This window comes from Malus domestica, chromosome 13 (assembly GCF_042453785.1).
Source record: "Malus domestica chromosome 13, GDT2T_hap1".
NCBI lineage: Eukaryota > Viridiplantae > Streptophyta > Magnoliopsida > Rosales > Rosaceae > Malus > Malus domestica.
In genome coordinates this window covers 2,334,002-2,352,106 of record NC_091673.1, presented here as the reverse complement: position 1 = coordinate 2,352,106, position 18,105 = coordinate 2,334,002, and the positions used below count along the sequence as shown (strand labels likewise).

At 41.2% G+C, this 18,105-nt stretch overlaps 2 protein-coding genes across 2 annotated transcripts; one reads left to right on the top strand and one right to left on the bottom strand.

Annotated features, from left to right (window-relative positions):
- The first annotated feature begins 7,665 nt into the window (after window positions 1-7,665).
- On the top strand, window positions 7,666-11,457 carry LOC114820594 (glycosyltransferase BC10-like). Its single transcript, XM_070810737.1, has 4 exons — window positions 7,666-7,732; window positions 8,234-8,249; window positions 9,636-9,966; window positions 10,688-11,457. The coding sequence occupies exons 1-4, from the start codon at window positions 7,666-7,668 to the stop codon at window positions 11,333-11,335; spliced, it is 1,062 nt and encodes a 353-aa protein (XP_070666838.1). The 3' UTR covers window positions 11,336-11,457.
- Window positions 8,164-9,494, bottom strand: LOC103414399 (probable protein phosphatase 2C 15). The gene is made up of 4 exons (XM_029091805.2): window positions 9,391-9,494; window positions 9,161-9,286; window positions 8,836-9,068; window positions 8,164-8,551 (listed from the first exon to the last, which is right to left on the bottom strand). Exons 1-4 carry the CDS (start codon window positions 9,439-9,441, stop codon window positions 8,332-8,334), a joined length of 630 nt encoding a protein of 209 aa, XP_028947638.2. The 5' UTR covers window positions 9,442-9,494; the 3' UTR covers window positions 8,164-8,331.
- Window positions 11,458-18,105: the final 6,648 nt, after the last annotated feature.

The following is an 18,105-nucleotide window of genomic DNA, read 5'->3' as shown; positions in this document are numbered from 1 at the left end:
ATATGTTCACCAAAAAATAATAATAATAATAATAATGTTGAGATATTGGAAGGTGATTTAGGTTGACTTGATGTAACCTTGGTCAAAATGAAATAATAATAATAATAATAATAATAATGTTGAGATATTGGTAGGTGATTTAGGTTGACTTGATGCAACCTTGGTCAAAATGCGTGTAGAAAATGAGGGTAAAGACCAAAAATTGCACACTTTCTGTGATCCACGGCAAAGACGTATCTGGGATCCACGGCGAAGACCAAAAATTGCATAATTTTCATTCCTTAGTCAGTAATGCGGGTAGAAAATGTTGTTAGATACTACGAAAGACGGGCTTGTTTAGTGTTGATGCACAAAACCGGATGGTCTTGGAACAACGTAAATCCGACCGTGAATCTGCATGAAATGTAAATAACACAAGATATATCGTGGTTCACCCCAAGGTTTGAGCTACGTCCACACTGATTGTATTGTATTTCTCTGTTGAAGAGGGAGAGAGAGAGCTTAGAGCTTAGGGGGTGTGAGGAAGCTTTGAGAGGGGGTGAGAGGCTTCAGAAATGGCCTCTGAGAGTGAGAGTGAGGCCTCCTCTAATTGTGAGGGTGAGGGGTCCTTTTATAGAATAAGGACTCCTCACTTATTACATATTTGCCCCTTCCTTTATCCCATAATTACATTTAAGTCCCCTGAGTATTTGTACGAGATCTAAATACGAGGCCCTAAATATGGTATAAACAGTAGTCCCCCAAGTCTTCAGTCAAGAGAGTCTTTTGGCTGGAGACTTGAAATTCAGTCCATGTGTGGGCCGAAGTAACTAGATGTCGTCTAGAACTAATACTTGATATGAGGCGGTGCCCAATCTGAAATGATGCTCAACTAGAAGTAGCACATGTTGCGAGGCCGCTCTGCTTGTAGCTTGTGTTGCCTTGGTTGGCTCGGCTTGTGGCGTTTGAAGGTGAGGGAGTCCCTTTTATAGAATAAGGGCTCTCTACTCAATACATAAGTGATGGGTTAGAGTTGATGCTTGCAGTGAGACGGTTGCTCAGTAGGCGACGATGCTCTCTAATGGTGGTGAGGGAGTCCCTTTTATAGAATAAGGGCTCGCTCCTCAATACATAAATCATGGGTGATCTTTCAATGAAAGTGAGGGAGTCCCTTTTATAGAATAAGGGTTCGCTCCTTAATACATAAATAATGGGCTAGAGTCCCCCAAGTATTTTTCATGAGGCCCAGTTGAGGCCCAATATATGGTACATAATGTAGTCCCCCAAGTCTTCGGTCAATAGAGTCTGTTGGCTGGAGACTTCAAATTGAATCCATGTATGGGCCGAAGTGGCGGTTGTTAGGAGGCGATATTTGTATACCTTGCACTGAAGCTTTGTAGGTGAAGCTTTGCAAGTGAAGCTTTGAAGCTAGAGCTCTGTAAATGAAGCTTTTAAAGCTAGAGCTTTTGTAAATGAAGCTTTTGAAGCTAGAGCTCTGTAAATGAAGTCTTTGAAGCTAGAGCTCTGTAAATGAAGCTTTTGAAGCTAGAGCTCTGTAAATGAAGTCTTTGAAGTTAGAGCTCTTGTAAATGAAGCTTTTAAAGCTAGAGCTTTTGTAAATGAAGCTTTTGAAGCTAGAGCTCTGTAAATGAAGTCTTTGAAGCTAGAGCTCTTGTAAATGAAGCTTTTGAAGCTAGAGCTCTGTAAATGAAGCTTTTGAAGCTAGAGCTCTTGTAAATGAAGCTTTTGAAGCTAGAGCTCTGTAAATGAAGCTTTTGAAGCTAGAGCTCTTGTGAATGAAGCTTTTGAAGCTAGAGCTCTGTAAATGAAGTCTTTGAAGCTAGAGCTCTTGTAAATGAAGCTTTTGAAGCTAGAGCTCTGTAAATGAAGTCTTTGAAGCTGATTTGACATGAGTGATGCTCATGCATGTTTATGTTGATTGACATGAGTGATGCTCATGGATGTTGACATGAGTGATGCTTATGGATGTTTATGTTGATTGACATGAGTGATGCTCATGGATGTTGACATGAGTGATGCTCATGAATGTTGACATGAGTGATGCTCATGAATGTTTATGTATGATTGGATGAGTGATGCTCATGAATATTTATGTATGATTGACATGAGTAATGCTCATGTATGACTTGAAGTACTGGGCGTACTTTTGATCACCTGGTTGGTGATAATAGAGGCAAGTTGTCGAATAATTTTTGGAGTACTGGGCATACTTTTGGTCACCTGGTTGGTGCTATTTTGGGCTTATGGGCCTTCGCCCTCCACGACATGCCAGCCCATTAATTTTGGGCTTTGCCGCTTTTTTTTTTTTTTTTTTTTTTTTTTGTATTATTACCCTCTGATGGGGTTTATACAGATGTCTCTGAGAGATAAAAAAAAAATTACATCATTCATAAATATTGTTGTAGAAGGTGGGTATGACAGATGGTTGGATAATGGGATAGTATCTGCACAATTGAAAGTTGGGTAGTGGAATAGCAGATGGCTGCAGAAGCTTTTTCTTTTACTTTTTCTTTTCCTTTCTGCTTTTCCTTTCTGCATGATCCATGAGTCTCCCGCAATTATCTCTGGTCTTCCGCAATTATATCTGTCCACCCATGTTTTATGGCCTTTGGAGACCATCTGAGTTTAAGTTTTTAATTGCCATTGCTTTCATTGCTTTTCTCTAGAATGACAATTGCTAGGACAGACACCACCCATTTGCCTTTGTTTATCTCTCCACTCCTTCTCTGTCCACCCATGTTGCTTTGTAAGGTATCTTTGCTTGTAAACCCACTTGCTTTTCTTGGACAGCCTGGTCGTGCCCATCCATTCTCACTCCTCATTTTTCTTTTCTGTAAAGGAAAAGAGACTTTGTGAAACAAAAGCAAAAGAAAAGAGAGAACTTTTCTGGTAACTGCTATTGCTTTTGGCGCTGCAGCTGATGGCGCGGAGGAAGATGACAGGCTAGGAACAAGAAGAGGGTCGTCCTCTTCTAGGGCACCAAAGGCGGCGCTTGTGGCTTCAGCGACGGCCGGAGAATCGAGCGGTGAGTCGTCTTCTTGCTCCTCGAATGCCGCTTCGAATGGGTCCTTGGATTGCTGCTTCATTGTCGATCTCTCTGGAATTTGGGAACTTTCGTCTGACGAGACATTCTTCTCACAGATAGCGAGCCAAGCAAAGGTGGATGGCGCTGTCGCAGCAGCAGTTGGCGTTGTTCTTGTTCTTCAGCTGAGTACTGACATCCCCCAAATATAGATCACCCTTCCTGATTCCGATCGAACTGATTGAAAATCCGGTGGAAGTGTAAGTGGTGACAGTGAACTTATGGTTGCTCTGGTAATCGTTGTAAAGAAGATCTCTGGCTTTCTTGCCGATATCGGGGTAGAGTCAAAGATCGCGATGGACCCATCACCTGATTTTTCGACCTCTAATGACAGCTTCATCTTCCTCGCCATCAAATTCAGAAACTCGGAGAAATCGATTGTGCCATTCTGATCAGCATCAACTTCACTGATAATGTCCTGCAATTCAGCCTCAGTGGGATTCTGTCCCAAAGATCTCATCACAGTCCCCAACTCTTTGGTAGTGACGCAACTATCGCCATCTTTTGTCAAAGAGGCAAAAAGCTTCCTTGAACTCGGCGATCTGCTCCTCTGTTAGTTGCTCCGACTTTTGGTCTCTGCTCTGAAGATTTTGGCCAAACGTGGATTGCAACTTGATCTCGTTCTCTCTTCTCATGTGCTGATTGAATGGGTGTCTGATCTCACAGAGGCGGCGGGAGCTAGGAGCTGCGAAAACGATCTCGTCCTCTTCGTTGGGGACGTTGACAGCGATCAGACGATGGAAAGATTGGGGTGCGGCGGAGGATTGGTGGGGCTGCGGAGCAGATGATGATGACGGTTGAGACGATGGAATCTCTTTCTTTTTCTTCTGGATCTTTTTTTTGTTTTTGCTGAGGGATTAGATTAGAGAGAGAGACAGACAAAGTGTGTCTGTGTATCGAGAAGTGGGGTTTTTGTTTAGCTTCAATGTGTTTTCCAGAGAGAGAGATGAGTGATTTTGAGATCTAGATCTTTTCTGTTTCTGGGTTTTTGCAAAATTTTGCAGATTCACGACGGAGATGAAAAAATGAAAGAGAACCGACATAACGTTTCGTATCGTTTCCCACAGACGGCGCCAAATGTTGATGCACAAAACCGGATGGTCTTGGAACAACGTAAATCCGACCGTGAATCTGCATGAAATGTAAATAACACAAGATATATCGTGGTTCACCCCAAGGTTTGGGCTACGTCCACACTGATTGTATTGTATTTCTCTGTTGAAGAGGGAGAGAGAGAGCTTAGAGCTTAGGGGGTGTGAGGAAGCTTTGAGAGGGGGTGAGAGGCTTCAGAAATGGCCTCTGAGAGTGAGAGTGAGGCCTTCTCTAATTGTGAGGGTGAGGGGTCCTTTTATAGAATAAGGACTCCTCACTTATTACATATTTGCCCCTTCCTTTATCCCATAATTACATTTAAGTCCCCTGAGTATTTGTACGAGATCTAAATACGAGGCCCTAAATATGGTATAAACATTTAGTATGTAAAATTGGATTGTAATGGATAATTTTATAACATCAAGGCATACTGAAAGTATAGGTGAATTTGTTTTTTTTTTTTTACATCCCACATCGTTCAGGATAATGGATCATCTATACCTTATATGTATATTCTCATCTCTACCTAGCACGATGAATTTTGGGAGCTCACTGGCTTCGGGTTCCATCGGAACTCCGAAGTTAAGAGAGTTTGCGCGAGAGCAATCCCATGATGGGTGACCAGTGGGAAGTTCTCATGTGAGTTTCCAGAAACAAAACCGTAAGGGCGTGGTCGGGGCCCAAAACGAACAATATCATGCTATGGTGAAGTCGAGCCCGAATGTGGTGGGGGCTCGGGCCGCGATGTGACAAATAGAACTGTGGTGAAGGTTATTTTAGGAATTATAGTGAATGGACAAATAGGATTTCAAAATTTTAAATTTTTATAGTGTGTGAGATTATAACGTGGGTAGGAAAATAAGACAATAGGGTGGGTCTATCAATACTCTAATTTTTTTATTTCTCCCCTAATAATACCTTGAAATTAGAGAATTATCAATGCAATCTTATACTAAATGCCAAACGGGGCTTCAATATTAAATTTACAACAAAATTGGATTGGACATTGTGGAGCCAAAAATAATTAAGAAAAATATGGAGGCGACACGTGGATTTTTGGGTAAAAAGACAGGATTACCTCGAGACACATCGGAACTCCTATGCGTGAGCAGCGGACAATTACCATTCAATCAAGATCAAAAGTGATCAAAATAGGTATTTATTCAAAACTTATTTCATCTATCTTCATCAAATGCTCCCCACAAGGTAACATCCAAATATTCATTCAAAATATGATTAATTACCTTAATTTATTAATTAATTTCCTAATTGATTGCAAGATATTATGGTGACATAATATCTTGCAATTACACCCAAAAACCACCAAAGGTGGCCGGTTCCCACCTCTCCAAAAGGGGCCGGCCACATCCCTATAAATATCACCTTATTTCTCCAAAAACCTAAGTTGAATCCTCTTGCAAAATTCTCTAAACACTTTTCTCTCAAAATTCTAACTTTGGCATCAGAGGTTCTTCGGCCAAAGCCCCCTATTCATTGTAAGCGCATGAGGCTTTTGGCCTTGACCTAAAGTGTTAATTGTTTTTGCATGGGCATTTTCGTCCAAGAACAAGAAGGAAGAAATTTGCATCCACAAATTTGTGCTTTCATTGAGAGTTGAGTCACACACTAGTAGAAGACTCTTGCATCCAAGGTTTTTCGTTTTATTGTTCATTTGTAAATTTTTTGTACGCTCTTATTCTTGGAATTTTTATTTCTAAAAATTATTCGAAGAAAAGTACAATGGCAAGGGATTAGGAAACCTTGACAAATTGAAATTTCAACATTCAAGAATTAGGACCGCGGCGATCTACAAGGCTCAACACAACGATGAGTGGAGCGGCACCACCCCCACGGGGAACCGCCGTGGCAACCACCACGGTGGCCACCCTCGGCAAAACCCATGGCGCCAAGGCCATGACCCAAGTCGTGCCACTTAAACCTTCAAGAGCCCAAGCCCTAGCCAGCCCGAGCCGCCCAAACCCAACGCGTTGCCAAATCAAGCCCTAGCCTCACACCCACGTGTGCCACACGCTGAGTAACCTACTCCCGTGGCCCAGCCTGCTCTCATGGCCTTCCAAGCAACCCAAATCGATCCAAGATTAGTTCAACTGTCCCTGCTTCAAATTTCTAGGCCTACAATTGAACCAAAGGCATTTTCACCACATTTATCTGCGGATTTGACATTTCCCAACTCAAATCTTGCGCCCGGAGTCTGCCACACTTCTACTACTAAATGAGACGCATTCCTTCCAAGCTCTTCCAACCCAAATGGAGAACAACACTTGTCTCGACAAGTTATAGAGTTGACGAGTGCCCTTGCACAGCAGACGACCTTGATGAATCAGCTATTGCAGTGCACTGAGATGCAACGTGCCCTAGACGAGATGTCTTGAAGTAGGATAAGGGCAAATAAATAACCTCTCCAGCAGCGTCGCAGCAAGTAGCCACGAATCGAGAGTTCGGGCAATGTACATTCCCGATTGGGCCCCCGAGATAGTGTATACTCCTGTCTTAGCATGCAGATGAGCGTGCACTCTCGACTAGGCCCATGGACGAGCATACATTCACTGTTGGGGCCACATCCCGATAGTCAACATGAGCAACCTTCCATGTGAAGTGTTCATTCGCGGTTAGGCCCACAAGGAGCATCATTTACCTTACATCGGAGTAGGCAGCACGAAGGACAGAGAAAAGTAGTCACTCAGTCCGACTCAAGCTCAACCAGCAGCCGCAACATAGACGAGTCAAGCACATGGAAGAGCAGCCTAGACCAGCAAGTTATGGCATGCATTTTGCTGACGTTTTGCATGACTTGTTTTGACACGGTAACCCTCACATCAATGGACATAATTTTTTCATTTATGCCCTACTAGTACCTTGAAATTAGAAAATTATCCATTCCAATCTTATCCTTCATACCAAACGAGGCTTCAACATTAAATTTAAGATAAGGTTGGATTGGACATGAATTTGCAATAGGCCCTAATGATCTTGATATAAAATGAAATAAATGCTCACATGACATGGTAAAACTGATCATAGCTTCATTGTCTTCCCTGTGATTCTGTGAATTGCTTACTTGCCAAGTCTTGTTTCTTTGCTTGCTCCCGAGTGGACTGTAGAATGTAGATGGTTTTTTTGGGGGATAAATCAAACCCTCTGCTTTTTTTTTTTTCGTTTTTTGGGTGCTAAAAGCCTAAAACCGTATGATCTTTGGAGGAGAAGACAAGTGAGGCTTGTATGGTTTCTGCAATGAATCAATGCTCCCTTCCAACATATCTATACTTCTTTCATCGCTGGCTGGTTTGAAGGATCAGTTTATATGGACCAAAAGCTCTCTAAGATCATCTTCCTCGCTCTTACTTTGTCTTCTTCGTTCCTAACACTCTGCAAACGAATTTCTTCATCCAATTCAAGTCGTCGAAAACTTCATCCTCGCAGGAATTTCTTCCAAAGTGCTCATGCAGCCGTGTTTTTGATAAAAATCGAAGATGATAGAGGGCCTTCGAATTCATGTCAGTATCCTCCCTCTTTCAGTTGGATCCTCGGACGAAGTTGGTCAGAACAATCAACAGTGAACAATCCACATTCAGGAGGATGTGTCCTGCTTTTGAAGAGTGAACGAGAGCAGAGAAAAGAAACAGAGCCATTCTGTTGTGTGTTAACAATATAATACAATAGCAATAGCAACTCAAGGCTTTTGAATAACCTACTTGTATTATTTCTTCACAGCACATATTATTGATTCAGAGACTCGCACACAATATAGAATCAAGACCTAACTTGGAAAATTCAGTTATACAATATAGAAGTGATTTCGTGTTTCTCTGTTTTTCTAGCCTTAGGATTGAACAAATCAAAAGAAAATCACTTCCGTTCATTTGTTAATTTACTTTTAGTAACGATTATTGTATTCGAGTTCGACACACTTTTGCTTTGCCCAATACCCCAACAAAATAGAATCGAAAGAGGTTTCCTTGCACAAGACCTTCCTCAACTTCTACAACTCATTCCAAATTACTTATCAAATTTACATATACATTTCATGTATCACTAAAGTAAAGATTCAAACAATATTGGCTGGCCTACGAAGACGGATTATCAAACAAAGGGAATAAAGGGTTAAAAGAATGGTGGCGAAACAATGCACAAGCTACCTATGCTACTCTGACTCCGCTAGGGCGTTTTCCTTCCATGGCATCCTTCTTGTTACGACAATCAGAACAGAGGAACGGCCCTTGCCAAGGCTTTGAACTGGTTGAGAAGATAGAACCCGCGTGAACCGATATGCCCTCGCTCGGTGCAAGGTCAACTTGGCATACAGCACACATGAACAGCCCAGATGTTGATTGTGATGTGCACTCATCGCTGCCCAACCTGCAACACATTTGACATTGATAATCATTTCCAGGAGCAACCAAATACACGATACCAAAATACCACATTTCACAAGAAGCCAACCCGCAATTTGAACTTGCAACTCAACAATAAGGTTTATGATACCTATATATGAAACTCCACTTCGATATGCTATACAAGACTAAAATTAATGACATCATTGAAAATTTTCTTTTCCAATTTTAGTAGACAAGCGGAGTGTGAAACTCTTCAAGAAACTTTGCATCGAATCAACTAAATTGAGTGAAGAGAGAATCAACTACCTTTCAGCAAGCATAGCAGACCCTTCTTCAAATAACTCCTCAACAATACCCACAGCCGATAGCTTCTTGGATAGTTTATTAGCAGAAGCACGCGATTTCTTTCTGAAAAAAAGGGTCCTAAACTTGTTAATCTTTTTTGGCGGAGTTGAGGGCTCTACCGTAGTATCAGGAGGGATTATGTCAACAACTATGCAGGTTGTATCATCCTTTAGACCCCTTGACCTTAATGCCTCCTACAACACAATCCATCATCAATAAGAAAGAGTTCCAGCCTTTGAGATTATACATGCATATTGCAAGAAAAAGGCCAAGTAGTTCAAACAACCTTCACAACTTGTCTAGCAGCAAGTTCAGCTGGCAACCCACGGCAAGACTGTGCTGCCATTTCGGAAGATATAGCATCCCAGATGCCATCCGAAGCAATTATAAGCCTCCCACCGGCATTTGATAGCTTTTAAAACGATATAAGAATGTTAGCTTTCAGGCTAAACAATACTTGGCATTGAATTTAATAAAACCAAGTTAAAAATTTAATTTCCACGCAGTGGAAGATACCTTGACTTGTTTCACATATGGTATTGGAACTATAAACTCCCCAACATCCATGTCTCCAATTGACCTAGAAAGGCATAACCCCCCGGGCCAACAACGGAGGGGACCAATCTGTAAATGTCAAGCAACAAATATTACACAATGAAAACCATATTTTAATTAAAACTCAGCCACAGAAGTATCCCCTTCTCACCTATGTCACCTCCTCCTCCAACCAATATTTCAAGAACCCGAATGCCAAATGCAACCTCCCCAACAACATCTGTTTCGTCAAGTCCTCCGCGGACAGGGTTGAAGGATTATCTGAAGCCACCGAACGCATTTCACGACATGAACAATGCAGAACTGCTGTGGAGAGCTTCTATAACTCCGCAGATTCCTGAATATCCATTCCATTTTGTTCCAAAAGTTGCTTTCATGTTCTTGACAAAGGGCCCTGTTGTTTTGGCACCACTGTGGGAGAAGTTCTTTGCCGGGCATCAAGGTTTGTACTCAATTTATGTGCACTCAAGTCCGTCCTACAATCACTCATTGTACACCGAAACCCCAGTTTTTGGTGGCCGGCGAATTCCAAGTCAGGTTAGTTTTTTTCCGCTTTTGTCTGCACTAAGTAAAAGCTATATTTCTGTGATTTTTTTTTTCAGAATTGAAATTATTACTCAAGTTTCGTCACACAGACTATAAAACCACAGAAGTAAATTAACATTGTACTACCTACATTTACATCCTCCGCATTATTTGGAGTAAAATTTTATAAGAAGTCACCAACTTTCAATTTTTCACAATTTTTTGTTTGTTACTGTCTATGCTCTGTTAAATTGATGGCATGACAGATGTGGAATCCGTGTTTGGGTTAGTATTAGCCACGCTAACCGCAATAAGACTAAAACCGTGCAATTAAATATCATATATAGTGTAACGAAGCATAAATTGAGGTGAAGACGAGACTTTGTGATATTTATTTTTTGATCCATAGTTGACTTCCACATTAGCTCAAGGTGAGCTCCATGTATGTCAGATCATTAGTTTAATTAAACGATCATACAATCAGATAACTATAAATCATAAATTGTTAAGATTTTAGACCTGATAGTACGACGTGCAAAAATTGAATTCATATGGTCCATTTTAAAACTGACTTTTGAGGGTGTAAAATGTAGATAAATATAACCAATGAGTGTTAATAACTATATTGTAAAGCCAGTTTGTTTCTAAATTGTAATTCTCAATAATTTCCACAACATAGGTGGCTGCCAATTGTTCTCACTATTTTCTGTTCAACAACATGTACTAATTGCAGGGAGTAGAATGGGGGAAGGTGAGCCTGATCGCGGCAGAGCGCCTCCTCCTGGCGAATGCTCTTCTCGACGTCTCAAACCAGCGTTTTGTTCTGCTCTCAGAATCATGCATTCCCCTCCATAACTTCTCCACTGTCTACTCCTACCTCATGAACTCCACCCAAACTTTCGTTGAGGTCTTTGACGATCCCAGTGGAGTAGGACGCGGCCGGTATGAACTGAGTGACTACCGGGGAATCACAATAGATCAGTGGCGAAAAGGGTCGCGGTGGTTCCAGGCTGATCGAGACCTCGCCCTTGAATTCGTATCGGATCGAATATACTTCCCAGTGTTCATGAAATGCAAAGGCTACTGTTTCGCCGATGAACATTATTTGCCAACGTTTGTGTACATAAAATTTGGAGCAAAGAATGCAAATAGGACGTTGACCTGGGTTGACTGGGAAAAGGGTGGCCCACACCCTACGGAGTACGCGAGCGAAAATGTGACGGCGGTGCTTTTGAGTGGCCTGAGGAATGGTTTTGGTCGGAAATGTGAATACAATGGGAGGACTACAGATGTATGTTTCTTATTCGCCAGGAAGTTCCCGCCAACTGCTTTGGATAACCTGCTGAAGTTTGCACCGGAGATCATGCACTTCAACACATAGATATTCATGACTACTGTACTCATATTACTGCTTCACGGAAGAAACAGAAGGGAAACAAATAGAGAAAGGAGTAAGAGGGAAAGGGAAGAGTTGCAATAGATTATCCATTGTGAAATTCTTGTATTCTTTGTTGTGCGGAAGCGGCGTACGACTGTAAGTGAATAGTAAGACAGAACAGAATAAAAACAACACCAACAAGAACACCAAGATTTATACTGGTTCGGCAATGCCTACATCCAGTTTGGAGACGACGGAGTATTCCACTATAATCAATGAGAACATACAATAGTGTTTATCACTCAATTTCCCAAAGACCCAAATAACCCCAAGCTCTCACACTTACAATAGGAAGAGAAAACCAAAAATACAAAGCAAGACAATTTGAGAAAATTCTTCTCTATGCCAAATGGCTTCTTGCTATTTTTCTCTCTTCCTTGTTCTTCTCTACTTCTCCATGCTTATGGGTTGCACCTTGCTCTCCTTTTATAGCCAAAGAAAAGCTTCTCAAAGACATCAATGACCAAAGGCCTAACATCAAGTCAAAAAGAGTTAGGCACAATTGCATGTAATTTTTGTTTCCCACATGTAGCATGCCAACCAACAATTTTTGACCACAAAAGTAGCCCAAAGATTTGGACTTTGACTACATGTTTGAGTCAATAATTAACAATCTCCACCTTGACTCAAACCCTCTAAGTAGAACTCCTAATAGTCGTCTCCCAATTCCCCCATGGGGCAATCAACAAATTTTACAAACGCCAATCAAGTCTAAGCAGTGCTTAAACTTGTGCAACGAAACTGGCTTCGTTAACATATCCGCAGGATTGTCAGCGGTCCCAATCTTCTGAAGAAGAATATCTCCCTCGTCAATAATCTCACGAACAAAATGGAACCTCACGTCAATGTGTTTCGTACGTGCATGATGAACTTGATTCTTTGCTAAATGTATAGCACTCTGACTGTCGCAATAAACATCCACATGGTCTTGTTGAACCCCTAAGTCATCAAGCAACCCTTGAAGCCAGATGGCTTCCTTTATAGCTTCTGTCACAGCCATGTATTCTGCCTCAGTAGTCGACAAAGCAACTGTAGATTGCAGAATCGACCTCCAACTTACTGGACCTCCAGCAATAGAGAATACAAAACCAGTAGTGGACCTACGCTTGTCCAAATCACCTGCGTAATCAGAATCCACATATCCAACAACACATTTACCAGTAACTTTATCCTGCTGGAACAATAAACCAACATCCACAGTACCCAGAATATACCGTAGAATCCATTTCACAGCTTGCCAATGCCCTTTTCCTGGATTATGCATATATCTACTGACAATACTAACAGCTTGTGAAATATCAGGCCTAGTACACACCATAGCATACATCAAACTACCAACAACATTTGCATAAGGAATTTGAGCCATGTACTGACTCTCTTCAACAGTTTTAGGAGACATAGAAGCGTTAAGTTTGAAATGAGAGGCAAGAGGTGTACTAACCGGTTTTGAATTTTCATTCATCCTGAAACGTTGTAGTACCTTCTTCAAATATTGCTTCTGACACAGACTAATCTTGCCCTTCGCTCTATCTCTTTCAATTTCCATACCTAGTATCTTCCGAGCTTCTCCCAAGTCCTTCATCTCAAATTCATTACTTAGTTGAGTCTTCAACCTTGTAATCTCCACTTTGCTCTTACATGCTATAAGCATATCATCAACATATAAAAGCAGATAAATGAAGGTTCCATCTTGTAGTTTGCGAAAGTATACACAATGGTCATAGTGACTTCTTGTGTACTTCTGCCCGATCATAAATCGATCAAATCGCTTGTACCATTGTCTTGGAGACTGCTTCAAGCCATACAATGATTTTTCCAATTTGCAAACCCAATTTTCCTTTCCAGCAACCTTAAAACCTTCTGGTTGAGACATATAAATCTCTTCCTCCAAATCACCATGTAAGAACGCAGTCTTGACATCAAGTTGGGCCAACTCAAGGTCAAACTGCACAACCAAAGCCAACAGAATACGAATAGAAGAATGTTTTACTACAGGAGAAAATACCTCATTGTAGTCAATGCCTTCCTTCTGAGCGTAGCCTTTAGCTACCAATCTGGCTTTGAATCTTACATTGTCTTTTCCCAAAGATTCCATCTTTTTGGCATACACCCATTTACAACCAATTGCTTTCTTCCCCTTTGGTAACTGAACCAGCTTCCAAGTCTCATTTTTATGAAGAGATTTCATCTCCTCATCCATAGATTTCTTCCACAACTCGCACTCTGAACTCATGACAGCTTCTTTGTAGGCGGATGGAATATCATCTTCAATAACGGGAAGTGCATATGCCACAATATCAGTAAATCGAGCAGGCTTTCGGATTTCCCTTCTCGATCTTCTGGTTGCAATATAGTCTTGTTGCTGTGGAGGCTCTTGGGTAGGTGCCTCCTCTTCATCATCCTCATCCTCATCATCAGAATTAACTGTAGGACTAGTGTTTGAAACATCAGACCTTACTGGAACAACTGGAGTCTTCAGTAACTCCACCTGCTTTGAGCTACTCATGGTCTCGGTCGCTTCAGTTTCACCTTCATGCTTGTTCTGATTAACCATAGCAGCCTCATCAAAAGTCACATCTCTGCTTACAACAAATTTCTTCTCATCTGGACACCAGAGTCGGTATCCCTTCACGCCAGTGCTAAAGCCCATAAATAGAGTTTTCTTTGCTCTTGGATCCAACTTGCTTTCTCTGACATAATAGTAAGCAGGACAACCAAATATGTGTAAAAACTTGTAATCAGTACAAGGTTTACCAGACCATACCTCCATGGGCGTTTTGCCCTCGTTCGCAGCAGCTGGCAATCGATTAATGAGATGGCTTGCATAAGTGAGTGCCTCAGCCCAAAACGCCTTGCCTAATCCAGCATTAGACAACATACACCGAACTTTCTCAAGCAAAGTACGGTTCATGCGCTCTGCCACCCCATTCTGTTGCGGTGTCTCCCTAACCGTGAAGTGCCTCACAATACCCTCATCTTGACAAACTTTCAAGAAAGGATCAGACTTATATTCACCCCCATTGTCTGATCTGAGAGTCTTGATCTTTCGACCGCTTTGCGTTTCAATCATCTTTTTCCACTTCAGGAATATCTTCAAGACTTCATCTTTACGCTTCATGGTGTACACCCATATTCTTCTAGAGAAGTCATCAACAAAGGAGACAAAATAATGGCTACCTCCCCAAGATGCATTCTTGGAAGGTCCCCAAACATCAGTGTGAACATAATCAAGAATGCCCTTAGTGTGGTGAATAGCAGTGCCAAATTTTACTCTAGTTTGCTTACCCAACACACAATGCTCACAGAATTCCAATTTGCATGCCTTTGCACCTTTCAATAAGCCTTGCTTCACCAATCCTTGCAACGCTTTTTCACCAGCATGCCCAAGACGCATATGCCATAACCTCGTGGTGTCTGTGCTATCTGCGTCAGCAGCTTCGGTGACAGCTGCTCCACCAATAACTGTATTCCCCTGCAAGAAATACAAGTTATTTCGTCTTGTACCTTTCATCACCACCAGTGCCCCGTACACAGCTTTAAGAACTCCACCCTCCATGGTGATCTTGAGACCCTTGGATTCCAATGCACCCAGTGAGATGAGATTTTTCTTCATATCCGGTACATACCGAACATCACTTAATTCTCTGACTGTTCCATCATGCATCTTCAAACAGATTTTGCCTATCCCTTGTGTTTTGCAGGCATTATTATTACCCATCAAAACAACTCCACCATCCAGCTCCTTGAAATTAGAAAACCATTCTCGAATGGGACACATATGATAGGTGCAACCTGAATCCAAAATCCACTCATTTGAGTGACCATCAGCATATGAACTAGCCAAAGCAAACTCGAAATCATCATCTCCAGATTTTGCAATATTTGCTTCAGAACCCGCTTTCTCCTTCTCTTTGTTCTTCAATTTGGGGCAGTCTTTCTTCCAATGCCCCTTTTGGCGACAAAAAGCACATTCATCTTTAGCAGGAAACTTCCCTCGTGACTTTGAACGAGATTTTCCCCGCTTCCCAGATTTTCTTTCCTCTGTTCGACCCCTTGCAACAAATGCCTCGGTTTGTGAATTGTGAGTCTTCAGTTCCTTCTTACGACACTCATGATTCACCAATGCCGCAGACACCTCATCAAGTTTCACCTCGGATTTTCCATACAACATAGTAGTTGTCAAATGATCATAATCATCAGGCAATGAATTTAACAAACATAGTGCCTTGTCCTCGTCAGGAATTTTCACATCAAGGTTTGCTAAATCAGCAAGTATTTTATTATAATCATTGAGGTGTTCGTGCATAGAGATACCTGGACGATACTGAAATCGGAAGAGTCGCTTCTTCAAGAAGAGACGATTTTCTGCGCTCTTGGTCATATACTTCTCCTCCAATTTCGTCCATAACTCCTTAGCAGAAGTTTCCTTCATATACGGGTATTTCAACTCCTTATCAAGGAATGATCGAATAGCAGCACAAGCATGAAGATTAATTCGCGTCCACTGCTTGTCATCAATATCTTCTGGTTTATCTTCCAGAACCATATCTAACTCTTGTTGATACAACACATCCATAACTTCACATTGCCACATACCAAAATTATTAGAGCCATTGAATTTATCAACCTCTAACCTTGTAGTAGTGGTTGGATGTCTATTGGATGTAGACGAAGACGATGCTGACTCCTTCCTTACAGATTCATCTTTATCTCCAGCCATCTACTCGGCACTGTTCACAAATACGGTACTGTTCACATGTACAATACTGTTCACAGATACTGTAGCAGTTCACTGTTCACAGAACTGTAGCACCAACACTATTCACGAAACTGGGCTCTGATACCACTTGTTGTGCGGAAGCGGCGTACGACTGTAAGTGAATAGTAAGACAGAACAGAATAAAAACAACACCAACAAGAACACCAAGATTTATACTGGTTCGGCAATGCCTACATCCAGTTTGGAGACGACGGAGTATTCCACTATAATCAATGAGAACATACAATAGTGTTTATCACTCAATTTCCCAAAGACCCAAATAACCCCAAGCTCTCACACTTACAATAGGAAGAGAAAACCAAAAATACAAAGCAAGACAATTTGAGAAAATTCTTCTCTATGCCAAATGGCTTCTTGCTATTTTTCTCTCTTCCTTGTTCTTCTCTACTTCTCCATGCTTATGGGTTGCACCTTGCTCTCCTTTTATAGCCAAAGAAAAGCTTCTCAAAGACATCAATGACCAAAGGCCTAACATCAAGTCAAAAAGAGTTAGGCACAATTGCATGTAATTTTTGTTTCCCACATGTAGCATGCCAACCAACAATTTTTGACCACAAAAGTAGCCCAAAGATTTGGACTTTGACTACATGTTTGAGTCAATAATTAACATTCTTCAATAGATCTTGCGAGAACAGACACACAATCGTTGCGCTTCCGTTGCGATTTTGAGTTTCATGATCTTCTAGATTCCAGGTAAATAGGTTGCGAGAAAAGACACAATCGTTGCGCTCACTGGTAAAATGGTTCCTTTGTTTTTGGTCTGCAATGAAGCACCTCGCACCAAAAATAATTTATGGTTAAGAGTAAAAATAATGGTGATATGGACTTCTCATCTCTATAACTTCAACACAAAGCAATACATTTTACCTTGCATACAAAAATGAACCCAAACACTCCGTTTTCCGTTGCAGAAAGGTCGATCGTAACGCAAAAGGAGAGTTTTGTGCAGCCACTTACAGAAGACACAAAATATAAGTAAGATATATAGCTAGAGCCTAGAAGGACATATGTCTTCAGTCTCTTGTTCTCTGAAATGATGAAGGGTCCAGATTCAAATCCAGTAAAGTAGTTTCCCAAACTCTTTGGCGTCCAATACAACCTCTTCAATCTGCTTTCTTATTTCTTTCTATGTTTTTGCGGTTTAACCCTTGGAATTGCACTTAGCAATCAGAAAGACTTACAATTATCCTTTCCAGCTATCTCCTATACTTATACCCTCACTACTTCACAAATGATAATCCCAAATGTAACAGCCGCAACATGCAATACGAGCCGAACATTTACAGCCAAACCTCACATATTGTAGGATTTACGGACTATCTAAAGCCACCAAAGGCGTTTCACGACATGAACGTTGAAGAACTGCTATGGAGAGCTTCAATGAGTCCTAGGATTCGCGGACATCCATTCCATCTTGTTCCCAAGGTTGCTTTCATGTTCTTAGCAACAAATCAAACAAGCAATGTGAAGCAACTTGTCCAGACACCTAATTAGGTTGCAATTAGTGTTGGAATTAAATAGAATTCAGTTTTGTTCAAGTGTTTAAGAAGAAAGAAATCAATAGAAAAGTGTATGTCTAGTCTCATAAGACAAGTGTATGCTTTAGATCTTTGTTTTGAATCAAGGGCTGAGATTGCTCTAGATTAGCTTGTAAGGAAATATCCTAAGTTGATATTTATTGAAATATCTGTGATTACTTCACAGATAAGAAACCTTTCACATTCCTCCCGATTTTCTGTGTTCTCTGCTTTCATTTTTTCTTGTCTGCCTCCAGGAACCAAAACTAACTCACCAGAATTTATCATGGCCTCAGAGCTTAGGTTCTGATCAAATTCAGGACTGGGCGTTTTGTGTGTGCTTCGTATCTCTGAAAAGAAAAGGGGGAAAAACATACCCGGATCGTGAAAATCTCATCTGTTCTTACAAAGCCTCA

What these genes read in the sequence shown, in the direction of transcription:
- LOC114820594 (XM_070810737.1), top strand. Translation starts at nt 7,666, where the DNA reads ATGATAGAGGGCCTTCGAATTCATGTCAGTATCCTCCCTCTTTCAGTT. An exon ending in GCCGGCGAATTCCAAGTCAG is followed by an intron (nt 9,967 to 10,687) that starts GTTAGTTTTTTT and finishes TACTAATTGCAG; the next exon opens with GGAGTAGAATGGGGGAAGGT.
- LOC103414399 (XM_029091805.2), bottom strand. Translation starts at nt 9,441, where the DNA reads ATGGATGTTGGGGAGTTTATAGTTCCAATACCATATGTGAAACAAGTC. An exon ending in CATATGTGAAACAAGTCAAG is followed by an intron (nt 9,287 to 9,390) that starts GTATCTTCCACT and finishes TCGTTTTAAAAG; the next exon opens with CTATCAAATGCCGGTGGGAG. An exon ending in TCTGCTATGCTTGCTGAAAG is followed by an intron (nt 8,552 to 8,835) that starts GTAGTTGATTCT and finishes AATGTGTTGCAG; the next exon opens with GTTGGGCAGCGATGAGTGCA.